Here is a 22,851-nt window from a genome sequence, read left to right as displayed (position 1 = left end):
TTGCCATAATTATTCTTCCTCTTGCTTGCTTGCTATATAGCAGAAGAATTTCCATGAATTAACCTTGGGCTGACAAGCCAATATCCTCTCAAATGCCACTTTTCTTCCTTTATCATACTTGCCACCTTCCTCACCTGCAGCACTTTATACTCTTCATGGATCTAATCATCACCAACTGTCTTGTACCTCCTCCATAGCCTATCTTTTCCAACGCAGCTTGCTTGATTTCACTGTTCATCCATTTCACTCCTACTTTTTGTGTTAGATCCTGCCTTATGAATTTTCATGCACAGTCAACATCTTTTCTACACAGCTCATCTATCCAACATACTGATGCTAGATGACTACAGAGCTTCCTATAATCACCTGGTTTATAATTTCACATGTATCCTATTTTGGCAGAAACCTTTTCTTGTTTCACTGCTTCCCAAACAAGTGCCTCATAATCACTGTCACCAACTGACATTAGTGTCGATACCTCATTAACATCCTGTGAAGTTATCACCAAATTCAGAACTTCTCGATTCTATATATTCTTTGCAAACAATAGCCTTTCTAAATGCACAACACCAAACCTATTCAAATGCAATCCATCTACTTTCTGCAATTCCAACTTTCCTTCAAATTCACTTCACAGATTCACAATCTGAACCCCCTTTGCTTCACACCATTTATGTTGCTATTCACGATCTCTACTCTCCTTTCAACTCACTATTGTCAAATCTGGGGAAATGCTAATGACTTCTTTTCCAACAGCACTATTATCCTTTACCTGCACAAGTCTTTACAACTCAAGTCTCTGCAAACATTCCTTTTTTTTTTTTTTTTTACCAACTAAGTCATATAATGCCCAACTACCACTAAATCTGATGCCTGCTCTTCCTTTCCCTGACAAGCATCAGTTAATTTTTTCATTGTTCCACCAGGAAAGAATGATTTGTGTATTTTATTAGTCATTACACCTCTAAAAGATGAGAAATATGCACTGAAAGAAGATATGAGAGAGTTGTTAAAAGAAGCAAAAATGAAAAGTAAGAAAGGAAAGATTGTGAGTCTGCTGCCTCAGTATGATAGGATAGAACTGAAAAGAAGGGCCACGAAAGTCAATGAGAAGATTGTGCAGGAGGAATGGTGTGCAGTTTATTGACATATGGGGTGAGTCAGATGGACAAAAAAGATTTATATATGCCTGATGGACTACATTTGAATGGTTTTGATATCAGATGCTTGGAGAAAGTGTTGTTTAGTGAGAGTGTAGTAGTGCAAAACTAGAGAAACTAGAGATATTAAGGAGGATGAAATCAAACATGTGTCTGGCCATCCCTGTGATAAAGGAGTATGTGTACATACCTCTTTATCACAGGGATTATATAATGCTGAATGGGATTTCACAGGTTTCTGAATTCTGGTTGGTAATGACACAACACAAGGGTAACTATGAGTACAAAGGGTTGTTAAAATGCATGTACACGAATGCAAGAAGTATTAGGAATAATTATGGGTGAGGAATTTTTGGCTTGGTCAGCTCAAATTGGCCAAAAATTATAGCAATCAGTGAGACCAACTGGCATTAGTGTCAATACCTCATTAACATCCTGTGAAGTTATCACCAAATCCAGAACTTCTTGATGCAGTGCACTCTTTGCAAACAATAACCTTTCTAAATGCCCAACACCAAACTCATTCAAAGAGTATTGTATTTTCAGGGAGGACAGAGAGAACACCACAATTGTTGATGACAGCTGAAGAATTACAACCAACAAAATTAAAAGTTAAAGAGGATTTTAGGTATAGAGCAGATTCATTTGAGATTGTCTTGAGATAGAAGCAAATAGGACAAAATACATTGTTGGGTGCTGCTATAGACTAGGGGTCCACAGGAAGATGTAGATGTCATGTATCAGCAGATAGCACAATGAGTACAGGCTGAACAATTATTTCAGGAGACTTTAACTATGGGGACATTGAATGGAGGGAGGAAAGGGGACATGGCAAGATGATAGTGGAATTTATACAGTTGCTAAGGAATAATTACATGAAACATGTTAGAGGGGACAAGGAGCTTGAGATTGATGGATCTAATAATAGCATCAGAAGATATCCATAACCAAGGTAGATACTCTGCCTCCAATTGGGGAGAGTGACCATGCAGTCTTGTTCTGGGAAGTTGCCAAACATGTGGAATTCTCTGTCAAGAAAGGGTTTATGTTCAACTATAAGGCTGGTGATTATGAGAGACTCAGAAGTCAACTTCGAACAGTGCCATGGCTTGAGAAGCTACAAGGAAAGAATGCCAGTAGTGCATGGCAAGTGGTCAGAGATTGCTTGAGAGCAGCAGTATCAGACTGCATACACAAGGTCAGGAGGATAAACCAAGTTGAAATTAAGTGAATGAGTAGGGATATAAAGCAAGAGCTGCAAAAAAAGAAAACATTGTGGAGGGAATATAAAGATAAAAGTGATCAGCATACTCATGAGCAGTAGAAAGTGCAAGCAAGAAGGGTGACTAGTATGGTAAGAAAGGCTAAATCAGACTATGAGAGAAAGAGAGAGAGAATCAGTAAGCCCAAAAGAGTTTTTTTTTTTTTCATGTAGTAAGTAAAAGGAAAAATGACTATGGTAGGATGACTTTAAACAATGCTGATGGTGGGAATGTAACTGAGCCAAACAAATTAGTTAAGTTGCTGAGTGATAATTTTGCAAATATGTATAAATCCAGATGGAGATTTTACAGTTGCTGGTGTTACTGAGACCAAAATTGAGGATGATGAACTGGATGTGTTCAGTATATTTAAAAAAATGGTGAATGTGAACATAGCAGTGAGAGTGGATGATATATCAGTCCACGTGCTAAGTGAACTGGCATTGCCTCTGACAAAGTTGTTCAATTTAAATCTCAGCTCTGACAGGGTTCAAAGGCAGTGGATAGAGGGTAAGATAGTATGACTGCCTAAAGGTGACTCCAAGACAGAGGTAATATATCACGAGTAGTTGTTAAAGTATTGAAAATGGTGGCGAAATGTAAAATACAAGTGGGTGGATACGAATGAGATACTCTATAGCAGGCAGCATGGCTTTGTAAAGGATAGGTCCTGTTTTAGTAACTTATTCACATTTTATAATAAACTGACAGCAGAAGTGGATAAAGGTAATGGCAATGCCATGATACTGCTCAACTTTGCCAAGGCATTTGATAGAATACCACATGGAAAATTATTACAAAAGCTGGAGCAAATGGGAATGGATATGAGACTAGCAGGCATGGATGGGGTTCAGTATTAGGGCCACTACTCTTTAATTTGTATATCAATGAAATTATTGCCTCTTAAACGAAAGATTTAAGCAGCGATATTCAGTTGTTTGCTGATGGTGCAAAACTTGGGAGAGCAATAGTTGATAAAGGTGATGTAGATATTCTGCAGGATGGTTTAAATAAATTGGCATTGTGGGCAAAGGATAATGATTATCAATTTAATGTTGCAAAATGTAAGTGCACTTTGAGTTGAAAAAGTTGCATATGGTGTATCATATTGATAATACTGGATTGCAGGAAATGGATGAGGCTAGGGACTCGGGAATAATGGTGGACAAAGAGTTGAAGTAAAGTTATGCACTTTTATAAAGGGTCATGTAAGATTCTGTCTTAGTAATTTATTCAAATTTTATAATAAAGTGACAGTAAAAGTGGATAAAGGTAACAGCTATGCCATGTTACTGCTCGACTTTGCCAAGGCATTTGATAGAATACCACACTGCACATTGCAAAAGTTGGTGAAATAGCTCAAAGGATTACTTGGATGTTGAAAAACATGCTAACAAGTAAAGATAGGGAAGTTGTTGTCCCTCTTCATACAACTGTGATTTGGCAACATCTTGACTACTGTGCACAGATTTGGTTGCCTGGATTTTTTGGGAACCAAGAGATGGCAGAGAGGATTCAAAGGTAAGTGACAAAGATGGTGACAGATCTGTGGAATACTCCCCATGAGGATAAATTGAAGGTTTGTGGGTTACAAAGTTTAGTTGATTGATGGAAAAGAGGGGACGATAGAAACTTTCAAGATATTAAGGGTTTTATAAAATTGATGCAAGTGAAATTTTTCAATATATGACAAATAGTAAGAGAACTAATGGCCATCTGTAGACATTGTGTAAGAGTGTGGACCAGATTTTTTGCATGGAAAGTGGTGAATGAGTGGAATGGATTGTCAGAATTGGTCGTGAGATCCTTGACAGTGAATGGATTCAAGGAGGGGTATGATAGAATTTGTGTGTATAATTTGGGTTTCCCAAGGTGAGTCTCCAGACTTATTGGAGATAGAGTACCCATACAATGATATGCAATTATTATTTGAACTTCCTCCTCCTTATTCACATCAGCTAATCTCTTCTTTAGGTGATTAATCTCATCTTCTAGATGCATCATTTCACTTTTCATTTTCACCAACTCTTGCTTAAGCTCTTCTACAACAGTGCTGACCCTGGTTCTCTAACCCATTAATACACTTTTCACATACATTAATGCTTCCCTTCTTTTTGTTCACTCTAACAGTCCACAAATCTTTCACATTTTTCAGTGCATACATCAAGACATATTAAAGAAACATTTGTTAAAGCAAACTACCTGCTATAATAAACTATTCCTGTAATCCATATCAGTTTTGACTAAATTATTTATTAGTGTAAAGATACATGAAATGTTTCATACATGTTTATAATTATCTTTCCAAATAGTCAAAGTACATAATTAAGGTCAAAAGATATAAATGATACTTGCAAATATGTTTTTAGAACAGAGCATATGCTAGAGATTTTAATATTTGGTGGCTATAATTGTATTAATTATGGTGATACCAAACATGAAGCTTAGGTGACTATAGCTGAAATATTAAATGCAATAAAAAAACAAACATAAATAGATGAAATGGAATTGTACAAATAAATAAATAAATAAATAAATAATAAGGAAAAATAATCTCTACCCTATTGAGCACCATGTATCAGCATTGGCTTCAGCTTTGTCCACAGAACTACGATATGAAACAAAGGCATCGTGGACTTTACCAATACTTGCATAGCACCGACCCAAAAAATATAAGCTCTGCCCATTTGTAGGATCAGTCTCTATAGATTTCTGTAGACAGTGGAGGGCATATGCCTGCCGCTGTGGCTTCTCACCAAGTGCCTCAACTGTGTGATGCATCCACCCTATTAACAGTTATAATTAAATTAGAATAAAATCTTTTTATAAATACTTATATTTCTTACTGAAACCAAAGTATGAGGATAACAGTTAACAGAAATTATAAGTTGTTTGAAGTGTTTCCACTTGGTTATACTATAAATTAAAGATGCCAAGAAATTATATTCTTGGTTTAATTAATCTTTTATCCAAGTGTAAGCAAACAAAGTTTGTGTCTGAAGTAACTTCAGGACTGGACAACTCGTATATAGAGGCTAATAACTAATGACCCTTCCTATAATGCTTCATAGCATTATACATGTCCATAAGGATATGTGCTTTGCATTATGGTATACTAAGGCAAGTGATGCAAAGTCATTAGTCTCTATATATGAGTTGTCCAGTCCTGAAGTTACTTCAGACACAAACATTGTTTGCTTGCACTTGAATAAAGGATTAAACCAAGAATATAATTTTTTGGAATCTTTAATTTATAGAAATTACAAGTGTGGAATTAACTCACAGATTTATTATAATAATAAACTTCTACATGTTTCACTGTATACTAACATCTGTCAGGAAGATAAACATACATATTAGAAAATACACACACACACACACACAAAAAAAAATTCAAATCACTTCAAACAGCAGTTGTTTCAAAAAGTATATCATTAATAATTCAAAAAATGCCCCAGCTGAAGAATCCAATAATATCCATGAAGATTTTTCTCCTCCTGACACTACAAAGATTTTCAAACACTGCCTTTGTTTATTTCCAGAAATACAGTTTAGAGATGGGCTCCCTTATCTTAAAACTTATGTATGGTGGGAAAATGTGGATGATATTTTTATTGTTCAGAAACATAATCTAAAAGATCCAAAGGATTTTTTTTTTGTTTTGTTTCTTAACAACCACTGCCCAAAAATTAAGTTTTTAGAAATTGAAAAAGGAACAAATTTCCATTTAATCAAAATGTTCTAATCAAAAACACAGGGAATACTGTTAGAGACTACAGGAAGCCAACCTATACATGAAGATATTTCCATATCAGCTACTTTCATTCTCCTCAACAAAATGGAAATTATTCTATTCCACCATTTCTTTAAAATGGCTACTAAATAATTATCAAAATTATCAAATAATTATATAAATTATTCTACTGATAAACCAACTTGTACCATTAGAAAAACAAATTATAAAGGTATTATTTCCTTAAAAGTTTTGAAATCTGGAAGAAGGAACACTCAGGTAACGTTGAATATAAAAAAGTAGAGGAGACATTATTACATATCTCAGAACAATGTGAGATGAATGGTCATCTGTTTTAATGCCTTAGCTAGAAGACAATCTCTTTTAAAGGATATTCAAAGAATCCTCTTAAGTGATACAATGCATGACACCATAAACAGAACCAGAGGTTTCATACTCCATGATATCTGGAAGTCATAAATGTTGACGTAGCTTATCAGACCTCCATTATGCTAAAATTATTATGCTAAAATAACAATGAACATTTTATGTTCAATTGGTATATCAAATGATGTACATAATAACTTCATTATTAATGTTATATTTCAAAAAACTGTGAGAAATTATTGGAATTTTTCTGTATATTCTCTAGTATATTCATCTTTTTGATGAAGCTATTAGCCAACATAACCATGAAATATGTAGAAATATCACAAATGTATTTTTTGGGACATAACTTGGCTTCACAGTATATAAAAAAAGTTTAATAACTAATTATGAAAGTTGCAAATATTTTTTTTGATATAACTTAAACTCTTAATCAAAGGAAATAAGGACAAGAAAATGCATTTAATAAGGTAAAATGAAGGATTATATTTCCAACAATCATTTGTCAGTTTCATGACAAATGCTTAGTAATTAATTCTATATAATAGCACTTGCACTGAAATTCATAGCTGACCCTGTATGAGAAATGCTCCTGTTTACTTTTAAATTTGTTAATTTGTTTTCAATTAGACTGATAAGATGCAAGACCTACATCAAAATATTTCTACCTGTTTATAACTGGAAACTTATTGAAAGTGTCAACAAGATAATACGACAATGTATTACTCTGGGAATGATGAGAACAAACATCGACATGGTTTAGCTGAAATAGTAGATGAAGAAATCAATAAATCAGTAATAAATTGGATTCCATTTTCTGAAAGGATAATGCTGTTACAACTTAAGGGAAACCCCGTTAACATAAATATCATCCAAGCTTATGCACCCACAGCTGACAAAAGTGAAGAAGATGTTGAAGAGTTTTATGAACACTTAAAAGAGATTAAAAACCTAACAAAGAAACGTGATATAAACATAGTGATGGGTGACTTCAATGCAAAAGTGGGAAGAGGGGTGATGGAGAAATTGTTGGCGAACATGGCTTAGGCACCAGAAATGACAGAGGAGATCGCCTAGTCCATTTCTGTTAGGAAGAAGATCTAACAATACCTGGTTGAAACTTCCACCAAGAAGACTCTACACTTGGAAATTGCCTCAAGATAACTGACATAACATTGTCAGAAATCAAATTGATTACATACTGATAAATAAAAGATTCCACAGTAGTATAAAGAGTGCAAAGACTTATCCTGGAACAGATATCTCATCAGACCACAATCCCATAGTTGCAGAAGTATGTCTTAGATTAAAATCAGCTAAAAAATCACAAAAGAAGAAAAAGAAAATTGATGTAGAAAAACTGAAGACCCGAACATAAATAAAAGTGCCAAGACACAGCTTAACCTGCGATTACAACAGATTAACATAGAAGAAAATAAAAGAGTGGAATCTCTTTGGAATAGCTTAAAGAATGCCATCATAACAACAAGTATTGAAGAAGTAGGTTATGTGAATAATATAAAACAACAGGAATGGATGACAGATGAGATTCTTTCTCTTAATGATACAAGAAGAATGTACAAAAACAAAGACCTAGCCAGATATACAGAAACACATAACATCATCAAGAAAAAAATAAAAGAAGCCAAGAAAAATTGGACGAAAAATTTATGTACTGAAATTGAACTGCTTCAGAAGAAACATGTTAATCTCAATCTGTATAAGAACATCAAAGAAATTTCCAGAAAATTCAGGAAAAAGCAAATAGTGTCTCTAAGAGACGAAAATGGAAAAATAGTTCTAGAAGAAGAGAATAAAGCACAGATTTGGATAAAATATGTAACAGAACTTTTCAATGATACTAGACCGAAGCCTATAAATATAAAAGATAACATTCAAGGACCAGCAATCATGAAATGTGAAATAGAGAATGCTATACGAACAAGTAAAACAGGAAAAGCCAGTGGACCAGATGGTGTGCAAACAGAATTTTTAAAATTAATCGAACCAGATAACATCAAACTTCTTGAAAAACTATTTAATAAAATATATGAAAGTGATGAATTTCCATCAGATTGGCTCAAATCTACATTTATCACTGTCCCAGAGAAACCCAAAGCGAATTCCTATGGTGACTTCCGACTTATTAGTCTAATGAGCCAAACATTAAAAATATTTTTGAAAGTAATTCAGAATCGCATTTATAGAAAAAGTGAAGAAACTCTAAGTGAAACACAATTCGGCTTTCAAATGGTTTTTCTATACAAAAATGCATAGAAAAACAAAAATCTGTCTTTATGTGTTTCATAGATTTTGAAAAAGCATTCGACAAAGTCAGACACACTAACTTAATAGAAGTCCTTCAACAAATAAGGCTAGACGAACAAGACATAAAACTAATAACAAATCTGTATTGGAATCAGTCAGCTACCGCTCAATTAGGCAACATTACCACCAGTGATATTAACATCAAAAGAGGAGTGAGACAAGGATGTGTGCTCTCACCACTCCTGTTCAACATATACGCAGAGGTAATCTTTAAAAAAGCATTGGAAGAATGTCCAGAGGGAATCACAATAAATGGAAAGATTGTTAACAACCTACGATATGCAGATGACACAGTGCTAATTGCATATAATATTATGGATCTCCAAAAACTCATTGACAGAGTATACATAGAAAGCCAAAGAATGGGAATAAATATAAACATCAACAAGACAAAATACATGATCATCAGCAAACACCCACATCAATGAAACTGACACCCAATGGGAAAAATATCGATCAAGTGTCAAGATATAAATATCTTGGTTGCTGGCTTAATGAACAGTGGGATCCAGAAATAGATATAAAGACAAGGATTGAAGTTGCACGGCAGTCCTTCATGAAAATGAGAACACTATTCTGCAATAAAGACCTAAACATGGAAGTCAGATGCCGAATGCTGAAATGCTACGTGTGGTCTATTCTGCTCTATGGAGTTGAAACATGGACATTGAAGGCGACAACCATCAAGAAAATCAAAGCCTTTGAGATGTGGCTATAGAGAAGAATGCTAAAGATATCATGGACAGAAAAAATTACCAATGAAGATGTCTTAAAATCTATTGGCAAAGCTAAACATCTTGTACAAATAATCAAGAAACGAAAAACATATCTTGGCCACATCATGAGAAACATCAAATACCAACTTCTACAAACTATTTTGGTAGGAAGAATTGATGGCAAAGGAACTAGAGGAAGAAAAAGAATATCATGGTTTGACAACATCAAGACGCGGACAGGAAAGAGCAGTGCACAACTGCTCAGATTAGCACAAGAGTGCAGTTTGTTCGCCAAGATGGTCGCTGACCTTCAATAGAAGATAGCACAATAAGAAGAACTGTTCGCGTCTTGATGTTGTCAAACCATGCAACTGCAATTTTTGTCATTTCATTCTTTGAATACAAATTTAAAGTAAATTAAACCATATTTGTATAACTTTATTCATGATATAAATAGAATACATCTGTGCATGTATCTTTTGCATTGCAGTTGCAATACTTGTTGATAAGCTTATACGTTGGTAACCCATGATTATTAAATTATTTCACGAAATTATAGTGTATACTAAATATTAATTAAAAGAAAACATTAATCAATATTTCCTATATTTTAGCAATGTTACATTGCCATCTTCATAGGAACATAAAACTACGACAAGTGCAAAGCAGGCACTAATAACGAGCAAATGAGGCCGAAGAGATTAACTATCGTTGTTCCTAGAGTCCTAAGGTGCCCCATAATGGGCTATTGGGTTGTCTTGGCTGTTGGGCTAATGTTCTCATGATGCAAGTTTATCCACAGCTCACTGTAGAGCATGTTTCAATGGTGCTGTGTCCATAAAAATTGGACAAGACATCAATGAGCTAATGTACTCTTTACAGATGAAAGTTGTTTTAGCCTTTCCTCGTAGTCTAGATGATACTTGATCTCTTGTGAAAGTAGTACTGCTTACCATCGTGATAATGTTCTGGAAAGAGATAGATAATAGCGGTGCTAGGATCATGGGTATCCATTAAGCATTATGCTTAATGGATACACCAAGCTACAAATGCTATGAATGGTGTATGATATTGCAATGAAGTTCTTCAATGTCATGTTCGATTGTTCTGTAGTGCTGTAGGTGAGGAATTAAGTTTTATTGATGACAATGCCACACTACATCATACACGAGCAGTGGAGATACTTCTGGAGACTGAGGATATTAATCAAATCAAGTGGCCTGCATGCCCAGATTTCAACCCCATAGAACACGTTTGGAATGCAATAGGGAATGCAACTGCTGCTTGAAATTCCCCTTGAGAAAACAAACAAGCCCTGAAGAACTGCTGAATCACTTGGTGCTAAGCATGGTACGATGTTGTGAGAGCTACATTGTAGCTTGGTAGACATATTTCATACTGAAATGTCTCTCCACATAGTTTTCTGTAAGCACTGTACATTAATTCCTTAACCACGTCCTTAGGAAATTTGTAAATTTTGCCATATTACACTTTAATTTGTACGAGATATATAACACATTTTTTTGTGTAATGTAATTTATTAGTATGCAGGCAGTAACTTTATGTCCACATATGGATATAGTCATGAAAATTTTTTCATATACAGGCAAAAATATAGTTCATCCTTAGCTTTTGGACAACAGTGTATTATCATTCGTAGCACCCCATAGTAACATTCAGTGAGTGTGGTGGATTATCCACTGTGGGTAGCACTAGCAGTTGACTCTCTGCACTTCCATCTAAGTATAGTATCACTAATTGTTGACTTGGAATGGCCCAGTATGTCAACATTTGCCAAACATTATGGAACAGTCGCCACTCAGACCAGTTTCAACATTTACTGAAGTCTCAGTAAGAGCCTAGACCTGTGGAGATTCTGAAAGCAAAATAGACATAGAAGTCATATTTTCCATACACAATTAGCAAAATGGCATATCACCATTTTGCCACTTGGAAAGTGAATCATACTTGACAAGAAATTATATTCTTGTTTTGATCCTTTATCCAATTATGCATACACAAAATCTGTAATTAAAGTTCCCTTCATCACTTCACATCAAAAATTTATTACACTGGATAATTTGTCATTATACATTAATGGATGTACATAATGCAAAACTATGGTGAGGGCCACTTCACATGCCAGTTTCAACCTTTATTGTAGTCTCATCAGTTGGGCCAGACTTCTGAAGATTACTGTATTGCTGTGAATATAATTCATGCAAAACTTTTGATAATATACTAGATTTGACAACACAGAAAAAAACTGCTTCGAATACCTGAGAAAGATGTATATTCACATTCTTTTGTGAGATAATTAGATGGCATCAATCTAAAATGTTAACCAGCATGTTCAGGTATTCTTGCCACACAAAACAGCTGGAATTTGAAATAGTTTATAAATTACTCAACTAGTTTTGCAAAATTCATGTTTCACATCATTAGGAGAAGTAAGTGAATAACCAAAAATAAAAAACAGATTTCAAACAGGTAATGTCCAAAATTAAGTATTTGAAAACAGGAATAACAATGGTGGTACACAAGTACTATGACATTATTGCTGGTCCGTGGTCTTCTGTGAACTACTGAAAACTGGGTGCATATAGTGTTTAATGAGAGAAGAGTAGAAGATGTAAACTCATCTCTTGTTTCACGATGCACTATTGAGGGTCTTTTATCATTTCAGCTGACTCCTTGAATGCACTTGAGAAGAATCTGTAATCTATGTAATGATGTGAAACACGTGAATTTCATGAAACTAGTTGAGTATTTAATAAACTATTTTAAATTCTAGCTGTTTTATGTGGCAAGAGTAATAGCAACACAACTGTATTATGTCCTCATTCCACAGAAGACTGTGTAAAGTTAAGCACTGCTGTTTCAAATGTTTCATTTCAATTACACAGTCTTAATTCTTAAATTGCAATGCCTGCCTTTTGTAATCCAAAAATTTGAGAAAGTGTTATCCTCAATTGTATTAAACACACACACACACACACACACACACACACACACACACACACACACACACACACACACACACACACACACACAGTGAGTGAGAGAGAAATGTATCCTAACACACATTTTCCAGTTCTTCTGTATTCAAATTTCCACCATTGTTCTCCAACTCCAGCTGGTGATGCTTTATGATATGTAAAAAGAAATATTTGTGTTAATAAATAATATTTATTTTACTGAGGCATATGTACTTTAAATATTTCAATTCCTAAGTTATACTTAATGCAAAAATGATGTGCAACAAATACAACATGAGTTGCCTTGGCTTTATTCTTTCAGGCAGTGTGACTCCATATATGGAATGAAAATTTTTTTTTCTTTTCTTAAGTCTATGGATAAACAAGTATTAACCATTGTGTTCTGCACAGGAAACTGACGGATAATGTATGTACATGATGACGTAAACCTAAACCTTTCTTTTAAAATCATGCAAGCACAGGAGACTGCTTATACTTCATTTCTCTAATTGAAAACAAATGAAATAAATTAAAAATTTAATGACAGGAGAAAGTAAGAATTTATATACCACTTTTTTTGAGCTACTTCTGAAAGACATAGCATGGCAGATAACTACATAAACTGAAAATTATCAGCAGAAAATTTGCAATCTGAAAATTTAGAAACTAAATACTGTGGGTTATTATTATTATTTTTTCAGGCATCTAAATGGAGTCAAAGATTCATTGTAGGAGACCCATTCTAGCCATTCGTATTTAGAGGCTTAAGTGCTGTGGGGACATCATGTTGGAGACTTAATGGATTTTTTACAACACTCAAAAAGGATTAAAATAGAATTTAATACTTCCTATATTTCGTCCTAGTCACTAGGACATCTACGGGGATTACAAAAACAACTAATGTAACATGCACACAAATATCATACAATACTAAGCCCAACCACGTGGGTGACACTAAAGTCCTATCTAGGTGGAGTGCCCTCTAGGGCGGTAGTAGGTGGCCTGGAATGTAAGGTGGGACCTCTGGTGATGAGTGTTTCCCAAATCTTTGGAAGCTTAATGCAACCGTATTTATTAAGATTTGGTTGGTTTCTGAGAGCTGCTGCTGCTTCTAAGAAAAGTCTCTCTTTCTTGAATTTGCTGTGGTGGAGCATGATGGTTTTCTTCCATGATACCCTGCGGGTGGTGTCCAAAACATGGTCAGCCAAGCCTGAATGACCATAGTTGTGTTTACAGATGTAAGACTTGTGTTCCTCCAGGCAGATGGATGTTGATCTGCCTGTCTGTCCAAAGTACACCAGCTTACAAGAACAGGGTACTTTGTAAACTCCAGGCAGGGAGAGAGGAGGGAGCTGATCTTTCGTAGAATGGATAAGGGTAGCAAGTTTGCGGTCGGTGGGGCTTATATGCTGTGTGTAGGTTGTACTTTTTTAGAATCTTGGCTATTTTTTCGGATATGCCATGGATGTAGGGTATGGTGATGGCATTTTTAAAATCTTGTTGATGAGAAGGACGGGGAATGGGGGAGGAACTGATTATTTTTTTTGATACTGTGATCGCTGTAGCCATTGGAGAGGAAAGTGCTGTGTATGTGGTTAAGATCAGCAGTGAGGGCGGTTCCAGTGGAACAAAGATTGTGGGCTCTCTTGGTAAGTTTAATAATGCCATATTGTTGAGAGGGGTGGTGGTGGGAGAGTTTGTGAATGTATCTGCCTGTGTGTGTGGGTTTTCTTTATACAGTGAAGGCAAGTGTATCATTAGGCAGGCATGTGACTAAGGTGTCTAGGAAGGGTAAACAATTGTTCTTTTCCTTTTCCATAGTAAACTGGATTCTTGGATGTAGGCTATTGAGATGACTGAGGAAGGAGTCTAACGTGTCTGGGCCATGAGGTCAAATAGAGAACACATCATCTACATATCTTAGCCAGATAGAAGGTTTGAGTGGGGCTGAGTCTATGGCTCGTTTTTCGAAATCTTCCATATAGAAATTGGCAAGGGAGGGTGAGAGGGGGGGGAACCCATGGCGGTTCCCTCTATCTGCTTGTAGATTTTGTTCTTCCAAGAGAAATACTCAGAGTTAATGGCAAAGGAAAAGAGATCTAAGATGTCAGAAGGAAAAACGTTTTCTAAGAGAGATGTAGCAAGGTGCATTGGTGGCATCTACTAAAGGCCTGAGTGGGGAATTGGGTTTGTGGATTTTTGGTAAACTGTATATTCGGAGGGGGGATGGGAGCGGAAAGGTTTAAGTTTTTACGAGATATCAGGGGACCAAGAAGATACTTTTTTAAGTAAGATTTTTAATTTCTTAACTTGTGTTTTTGTGGGGTCATGTTCTAGCAGGATGTAGATAGTGCAGAGGATAATATTCATTATGAATATTATTTGTAATCCCTGTAGATGTCCTAGTGACTAGGACGAAATATAGGAAGTATTAAATTCTATTTTAATCCTTTTTGAGTGTTGTAAAAAATCCATTAAGCCTCCAACATGAGATTCTAGCTATTGTTCTCATGATACTTAAAATACCTCTCCTTGAACCCATGAAGCACTCACTTGCAACCCCCCACCCCCGCCAATTCACAACCCTCCAAGCATAAAACTTGTCCCCATACCTTGGCTAACCATACTCTTCTGGCTAACAACCGTATGAAGACCAGGGATGACACCTTGTTCTCTCCCTCCCTACATGTACTGAAAAAAAAAAAAAAAAAAGTCTGTGTCAATCTTCTTTATGTGCTTCTATCACGTCCCCTCTTTTTCATCTATTGAATACCCTTTGAGGCTCATAATTTATCCTCCAATAAACCTTCAATTTATCCTCATAAGGGGCACTCCGTAGACATGCTATAATCTTGATCACTTGCCTCTGGATCCTCTCCAGCACTTCCTCATGGAATCAGGTGACCAGATATGACTTTAATAAAACTTTATTATGGGGAAGGTATGATCATAACAGCACACTAATGTGCTGTTATGACCATTGCTATATGCTCTCTAAACTTCAACTCCAAGTCCACAATCATCTCAAATTCCTGGTCTCATTAATTTTCTACAGTTATTTCAAAAGTCTCATTGACTATATTATTGTTGATAGTGATGTTTTCTCCCTGGTGCAGGACACCAGAGTGTACAGAGGATTTGAAATTGGAAGTGATCACTATTTAGTCTTGAGCAGGATAAAATTGAATTTCATATTGAAAAGAATAACATGTAAGAAAGTTTTAAAGCGAATAAAAGTTGAGCAGCTCTCAGATGTGAACTGTAGTCTAAAATACACAAAGATTATTGAAGAAAAAATGAAAGAGTTTGAGAACAGGAACGAAACCTTGGAGATTCAGTGGCAAGCCTTCAAGAAAACACTGACTGATTCAGCCAGAGAGGTATGTGGTGAGGTTGTTTGCAAGGATAGAAAAATCAGAACTTCCTGGTGAACACAGGAAGTTAAAGAGGCAGTGAAGGAAAAGAAGAAAGCATATCAAAAGTTCCTGTCAAATAAGTCAGCCTGTGCTCTTAGAGAATATAGAGATAAATGCAAGCATGCTAAACACTGTGTAAAACTAGCTAAACAAAAGTCATGGGAGGACTTTGGCAAGAATATAGGAAATAAATATCAAGAAGGTGGCAAAATATTCTGGAGGTTGTTGAAGAAGCTTAGGAATGGAGGAAAGAGTGCTGTAAAAGGAGTTAGAGATGATACAGGTGATATGAAAACTGGAATAAAAGATATCCTTGAAGTATGGAGTAATTACTTTGAAAAACTGCTAAATGAAGCAGGAAGTGATGACAGCACAGTGGTAAAAAACACTGACCAGGCATGTAGTCAGGAATACATATCCATACTTGAAGTAGAAAAAGCCATCAAAGGCTTGAAATGTGGAAAGGCAGCTGGAGTAGATGATATTCGACCAGAAATGCTGAAGTATGATGGTATAAGAGTCTTACAGTGGCTGCACTGCATAGTTCAGAAAGCCTGGACAGAGGGACGAATTCCTGATGATTGGAGTAGAGCTCTCATAGTACCCATATATAAAAAGGAAAATAAAACTGAATGTGAGAATTACAGAGGTATTTCCCTACTGAGTGTTCCTGGCAAAATCTACGCAAGTATACTTGAGAAACAGTTGAGAAGAATTGTGGAAGAAAAGCTTGGTGAAGAACAAGCTGGATTCAGGCCAAACACAGGCTGTCAGGATCAGATCTTCACTTTACGACAAATAGTCGAGAAAGCCTGGGAATATAACAAATATCTGTATTTAAGTTTTGTTGATCTGGAAAAGGCATATGACAAGGTGCCAAGAGAGAAGCTATTCAATACGCTGCAGTTATATGGTGTCAATGGGGCATTATATCAAGCAATGCTTAGTCTTTATTTGAGTTGTAAGTCAGCAGTTAGAATTGAAGGAAGTACAGGAAGATGGCTTAATGTTAAATCTGGTGTGAGACAAGGATGTACATTATCCCCTCTGTTATTCATTATCTATATGGATCACATTATGAAGGAAAGTGGTATTAAACATGATATCAAAATTGGAGATGTTAATGTCAGCTCTTTGCTTTATGCGGATGATGTTATACTTCTAAATAAATCCGCTACAAGTCTGCAAGATTCTCTGACTAAATTGAATAGCTGTTGTAATAGATATGGTATGAAGGTCAGCAATAAAAAGACAAAGACAATGAAAATAGGCAGAATCATTGAAAATGTCAACTGTGTTGTGAATGGAGAACCTGTGGAACAAGTAAAACATTTCAGCTACTTAGGCACGATTTTTACTGAAGATGGTAAATTAAATATGGAAATAGACAACAGAATCAGCAAAGCTGGTATGGTGGGAAGTCAATTGAATAAATTCACATGGAATAAGAGAGAAATTAGTCGGAACAATAAATTAGCTGTATATAAGATAGTGTTCAAACCAGTTTTAACTTATGGATCTGAGAGCTGGGTCAGAAGTAAAACACTTGACCAAAGACTAGAGACCGCAGATATGAGAGTCCTGAGAAAGATTAGGGGCGTGAACAGATGGCATCAATGGCAATATCATATTAAAAATGAGGATATTAGGAAAGAACTTGACATTGTCTGCATCCAGGAATGCGTTAGCAGAGCTAATCTCAGGTGGTATGGTCACCTAAACAGAATGGGCGAGGAAAGATAGCAAAACAAGTGTTCTCTGCCAGGTTGGCAGGAAAACGACCCAGAGGAAGACCAAGATATAGGTGGATTGATACGGTACAAAGTGCCTTAGACGATCGAAATATAAGATCTGATAATATTGGAGTCTTGACAAGTAACAGACTGATTTGGAGGAAAATTGTAGATAGGAAGTTAGTAATGATATAATTTTTTCATGTAGTACTATCATATCCTGTACACCCCGTGTGGGTACATGGCAGGAGATTTGATGATGATGATGATTTCCAACGACAACAACCTTACATTTCCATTTTCTTGCCTTTCATCATTCAACTCTCCACTGTCATTTATCTTGCACTCAAACACCTCAGACATATGTGCTCACTGATTTCACTCTATTTTTCCGCAAACCTTTCATACTATGAAGTGAAATACATTTCACACTAACTAGCAAACAAAATCATGCAAGCTCAAATTGCTACCATTGTTCTTCGAATCACTGTCATAACATACAATAGAATGTATAATAAAAGTAACAACTCTTAGGAGGAAACAAACACTATTACCAACAAACAAACTCATTAAATAGTAATCAAATAAAGATGAATCAAATAACACTAATTCTTTTCAAAAACAACTTATCTTTCAGCTCTCCTAAAATCAACATTTCTAAATCAATATGCATTCTAACAGGTATCCTATGATTTATCAAAGATTTAATAAGTTAATCGTTTAAGTTTAATATTATTTTCCTTTCTACTGAAGTCTGCATACAAACATATATAACATTTGAAAAGAACACTTATTTCAGAGCATGTCATCTCTCTGTTTTTTAGAACACTTTATAATACTTATTTAAAAAAGGGCTTATGGTGCAAATTCATGCAACTAAAACTTAAGAAGTATACTGTACAGAACGTGTACACACACACACACACACACACACAGACCGTACTTTTTTTTTGCAGGGGAATGGTATACAATGGTACAGTGTACTGGCACCTTTATGGCACTGTCTATAATAATAATAACAATAATATATAAATAAATTATAGTCATCCCATACATGAGAGATAGCATGGAAATTGAATTAAAAAGGGGCAGTGAATAGCTGCTGCACTTGTTTTAACTGATACAGAAGGGAGTAAGAGAATGATCGGTGCCAAATCTTACAAAAAACTGATCAAGAATTATTTATAGAATGTCTCTATTTCTCTGTGAAAGAAAGTAAGTAAACTGGTGAGAAATGAGTTACTATTAATAAACCTGATTTTTCTCTTCTGTACAGAGACAGGTATTTTTAGGGAGTTCTTAAGGGTATCACCCCAAATGTTCAAGAGAATTCAATGGTTGGACAGATTTGCAATTTATATAGAATTTGTAGCTGTTCAGAGGTAATGTCCTGAGGAAAAGTGAAAACCTATTTTTTGTATACTTTAGAAGTGATATTTGTAAAATGTTTATTCCTGGAAAAGATAAATCCTTAGCATAAACATTTATGCCAAGAAGAGAAATGTATTTACAAAAATTAAGAACACTTTAAAAAGTGACTATATTGGCCATGCCTTTAATATGGTGATTAATATCTGTGTGAATTGGTATTTTATTCTATATTATGTAATAGATGAAGCATTGCTCTTAAAATTCTGCCACTGAATTTATAGAACACTTATTTTTCATAATAACTTAACATTTCAAAAGAACACACTTATTTCACAGCACGTACCCCTTTCTGTTTTTTTTACAACACTTTATAATACCTGTTTAAAAAAAAGGGATTATGGTGCAAATTCATGCACCTAAAACTTCAGAAATATAATGTACAGAAAGAGTATGCATATATAATTTTTAATACATAAAATAATAACAATAAAAACAATCAGATGGAACAGCAACATTCAAGATCAGTAGTATAAAATTTAAATTGCAATTTATCATATATCAAATGGCAACAGCAATATAACATGGACTCACCTAACTGTTTCAGAGTTTCAGCTTTCACACACTGCGGTAAATCTTTTTGCTCCAACAACTTCTCATATGCCTCCTTTGCTGCTTTATGCTTTCCCTATACCATTATTAAATAATAAAATTCACATGAGGTGTACACAAAAAGCATATCATGTTATATTACATTCAGTTATATAACAAAGAATGAATTATCAAAGAATCAAAAACTATGGCAGAAAATCTATAATTAGGCATAACTCATATACTAAGGTAAGCTAAGTATCTCCTTAAGAATCTTTCTGAAGCATTCATACTTTTAAATACATTTATTTCAAAATGATCTGAAAATTATAATCACAAAATTATAAAGGAAACTAAACTATTGCTCTTAATTTTGATAACTATCATCATCATCAAATTCCTGCCATGTACCTTCAAGGGGTATACAGGATATGATAGTACTACATGAAAAATTTACATCATTACTAACTTCCTATCTACAATTTTCCTCCAAATCAGTCTGTTACTTGTCAAAACTCCAATATTATCATTATCAGATCTTATATTTCGATTGTCTAAGGCATATTGTACCATATCAATCCACCTATATCTTGGTCTTTCTCTGGGTTGTTTTCCTGCCAACCTGGCAGAGAACACTTGTTTTGGTAATCTTTCCTCGCCCATTCTGTTTAAGTGACCATACCACCTGAGATTAGTTCTGCTTACGCATTCCTGCTAACAATGTCAAGTTCTTTCCTAATATCCTTGTTTTTAATATGATATTGTCATTGATGCCATCTGTTCACGCCTATAATCTTTCTCAGGACTCTCATATCTGTAGTCTCTAGTCTTTGGTCAAGTGTTTTACTTCTGACCCAGCTCTCAGATCCATAAGTTAAAACTGGTTTGAACACTGTCATGTATACAGCTAATTTCTCTCTTATTCCATATGAATTTATTCAATTGACTTACTACCATACCAGCTTTGTTGATTCTGTTGTCTATTTCTATATTTAATTTACCATCTTCACTAAAATCGTGCCTAAGTAGCTGAAATGTTTTACTTGTTCCACAGGTTCTCCATTCACAACACAGTTGACATTTTCAATGATTTGGCCTATTTTCATTGTCTTTGTCTTTTTATTGTTGACCTTCATACCATATCTATTACAACAGCTATTCAATTTAGTCAGAGAATCTTGCAGACTTGCAGCAGATTTATTTAGAAGTATAACATCGTCCGCATAAAGCAAAGAGCTGACATTAACATCTAATTTTGATATAATGTTTAATACCACTTTCCTTCATAATGTGATCCATATAGATAATGAATAACAGAGGGAATAATGTACATCCTTGTCTCTCACCAGATTTAACATTAAACCATCTTCCTGTACTTCCTTCAATTCTAACTGCTAACTTACAACTCAAATAAAGACTAAGTATTGCTTGATATAATGTCCCATTGACACCATATAACTGTAGCATATTGAATTTTGATAACTATAATAATAATAATATACAGATACAAAAATAAAAGAATTAAGCAATAAATTAACAGAGGAGATTTAAATTATTCAATGTATAAGATTGGGATGTAGTTTATCTCCAAATCTATTCTATATAAATTGAATAGATGAATAGAATTAGACCATATAAAAAATTAGGACATTAGAAGAGAGCTAGGGATTTACAATGAAATATCAAAGAATATAGAGAGAAATGGAAAGACCATTTATATAGAACGAATATCTTTCCAATATCAGCTGCAAAATGGAAAGACCAGTGAAGCCAGAATAGGCAAATGTTTAATCTTTGATAATAATAATAATAACAATTTAATAATATCTCAAACTGTAAGAAAGTGAAACATAATGATCTCCTGTTGACCTAACATCAAATCTCTGCAACAATAACCACTGTCCAAAATGCACCATGGACGATTCCTTCCACCACTATTTCTTAGGTTTCAGTGTTGAAGCCTACCAAACTACTACCTTATGAATTAAAGATGCCAAAAAAGTATATTCTTGGTTTAATCCTTTATCCAAGTATAAGCAAAGAATGTTTGCATGTGAAGTATCTTCATGACTGGGCTATTTGTACATAGAGACTAATGACTTCACATCAGTTCCCTTAGTATCCCATAATGCAAAGCACACATATTTACAGACATGTACAATACTATGCATTATGGGAAGGGCCACTACCCACACCAGTTTCAACCTTTATTGAGGTCTCATCAGTGGGAGCCAGACCATATACTAAGACTACTAATACTAAGGCAACTGATGTGAAGATATTAGTCTCTATATAGAAGTAGCCCTGTTGTGATATTTATGCTATAGCAGCTTCAAGTGTATCATGATCACCTGCCTTGTAGTTCCACATTACCCCTTCTCAACTGGAATTTCCACATCTTTTGATCCTTCCCAACTCAAGACCACATGATCACTTTTCCCAATCAGAGGCAATGTGGCCATCTTATTTATGGACAGGTCTTCTGATCTTATAACAAGATCCAGCACTAGCCCCCCGAGTCACCTCAATCACATTCTGCTTCAAGTAATTATCTCTGAGTCTCCCTGGAGGTGTTAAGTAATAATAATAATAAAAACTTCTGACATTAGTATATAGAAACTGCAGCATCCCTATAGGTTCCCAACCACTTTTACTACTGGAATTGACTACCCTATTCAAATTTTTGCTTGAGACTAGATTTGGCACTTGTTGGTCATTCTCACATTCATTTACTTCTTGAGTGCCTACACACACACATCTGCATTCACCCTAATTTCTTTAGTTTTCCTGACTTTGCATTTCCACACTCAGTGAAAAAAGCTCTCCAGACACAAACTCTGAATCCATTTAAGTGTGATCCACCAGCATTATACATCAAACTCAGGCCATAGGTCCACAAACTACATCACCACTGCTTCTATGCATCCTGCATACTGATTCATTAGCAATCATCACTCTCCTTCTCAATTCTCCTCTATCAGAGCATGACAGCAGACTTACAAACTTCTCCCCTCTTGCTCTTCTTTTTGGCTTCTTCCAATAACTCTTTCACATCCTCCCCTCGTACAACACTTTCTCATCTCTCACGTCATTGGTTCCAGCCAAAACAATCAATTCTTTCACTTCCCTCTCTCCATTCTAACAGCATTACTAATTTTATTAATTTTCACACCAGAAAA

General features: G+C 35.1%; 1 protein-coding gene across 2 annotated transcripts in view; it reads right to left on the bottom strand.

The window, feature by feature from the left end:
* Positions 1 to 22,851, bottom strand: part of Utx (Utx histone demethylase) — an 802,237-nt gene that overhangs the window by 271,543 nt on the left and 507,843 nt on the right. For both annotated transcript variants that reach the window (XM_090413874.1, XM_090413875.1), the window contains 2 exons: positions 19,676 to 19,769; positions 4,983 to 5,208 (listed from right to left, as the gene is read on the bottom strand). In XM_090413874.1, coding sequence (XP_090270000.1) covers positions 4,983 to 5,208; positions 19,676 to 19,769 — 320 coding nt within the window. The remainder of the gene's footprint in view (positions 1 to 4,982; positions 5,209 to 19,675; positions 19,770 to 22,851) is intronic.

Source organism: Typopeltis vanoorti, chromosome 24, assembly GCF_054136105.1.
Source record: "Typopeltis vanoorti isolate ZY-2024b chromosome 24, IOZ_Tvanoo_1.0, whole genome shotgun sequence".
In the NCBI taxonomy this organism is placed as follows: domain Eukaryota; kingdom Metazoa; phylum Arthropoda; class Arachnida; order Uropygi; family Thelyphonidae; genus Typopeltis; species Typopeltis vanoorti.
This window is presented reverse-complemented; position numbering and strand designations above follow the sequence as displayed.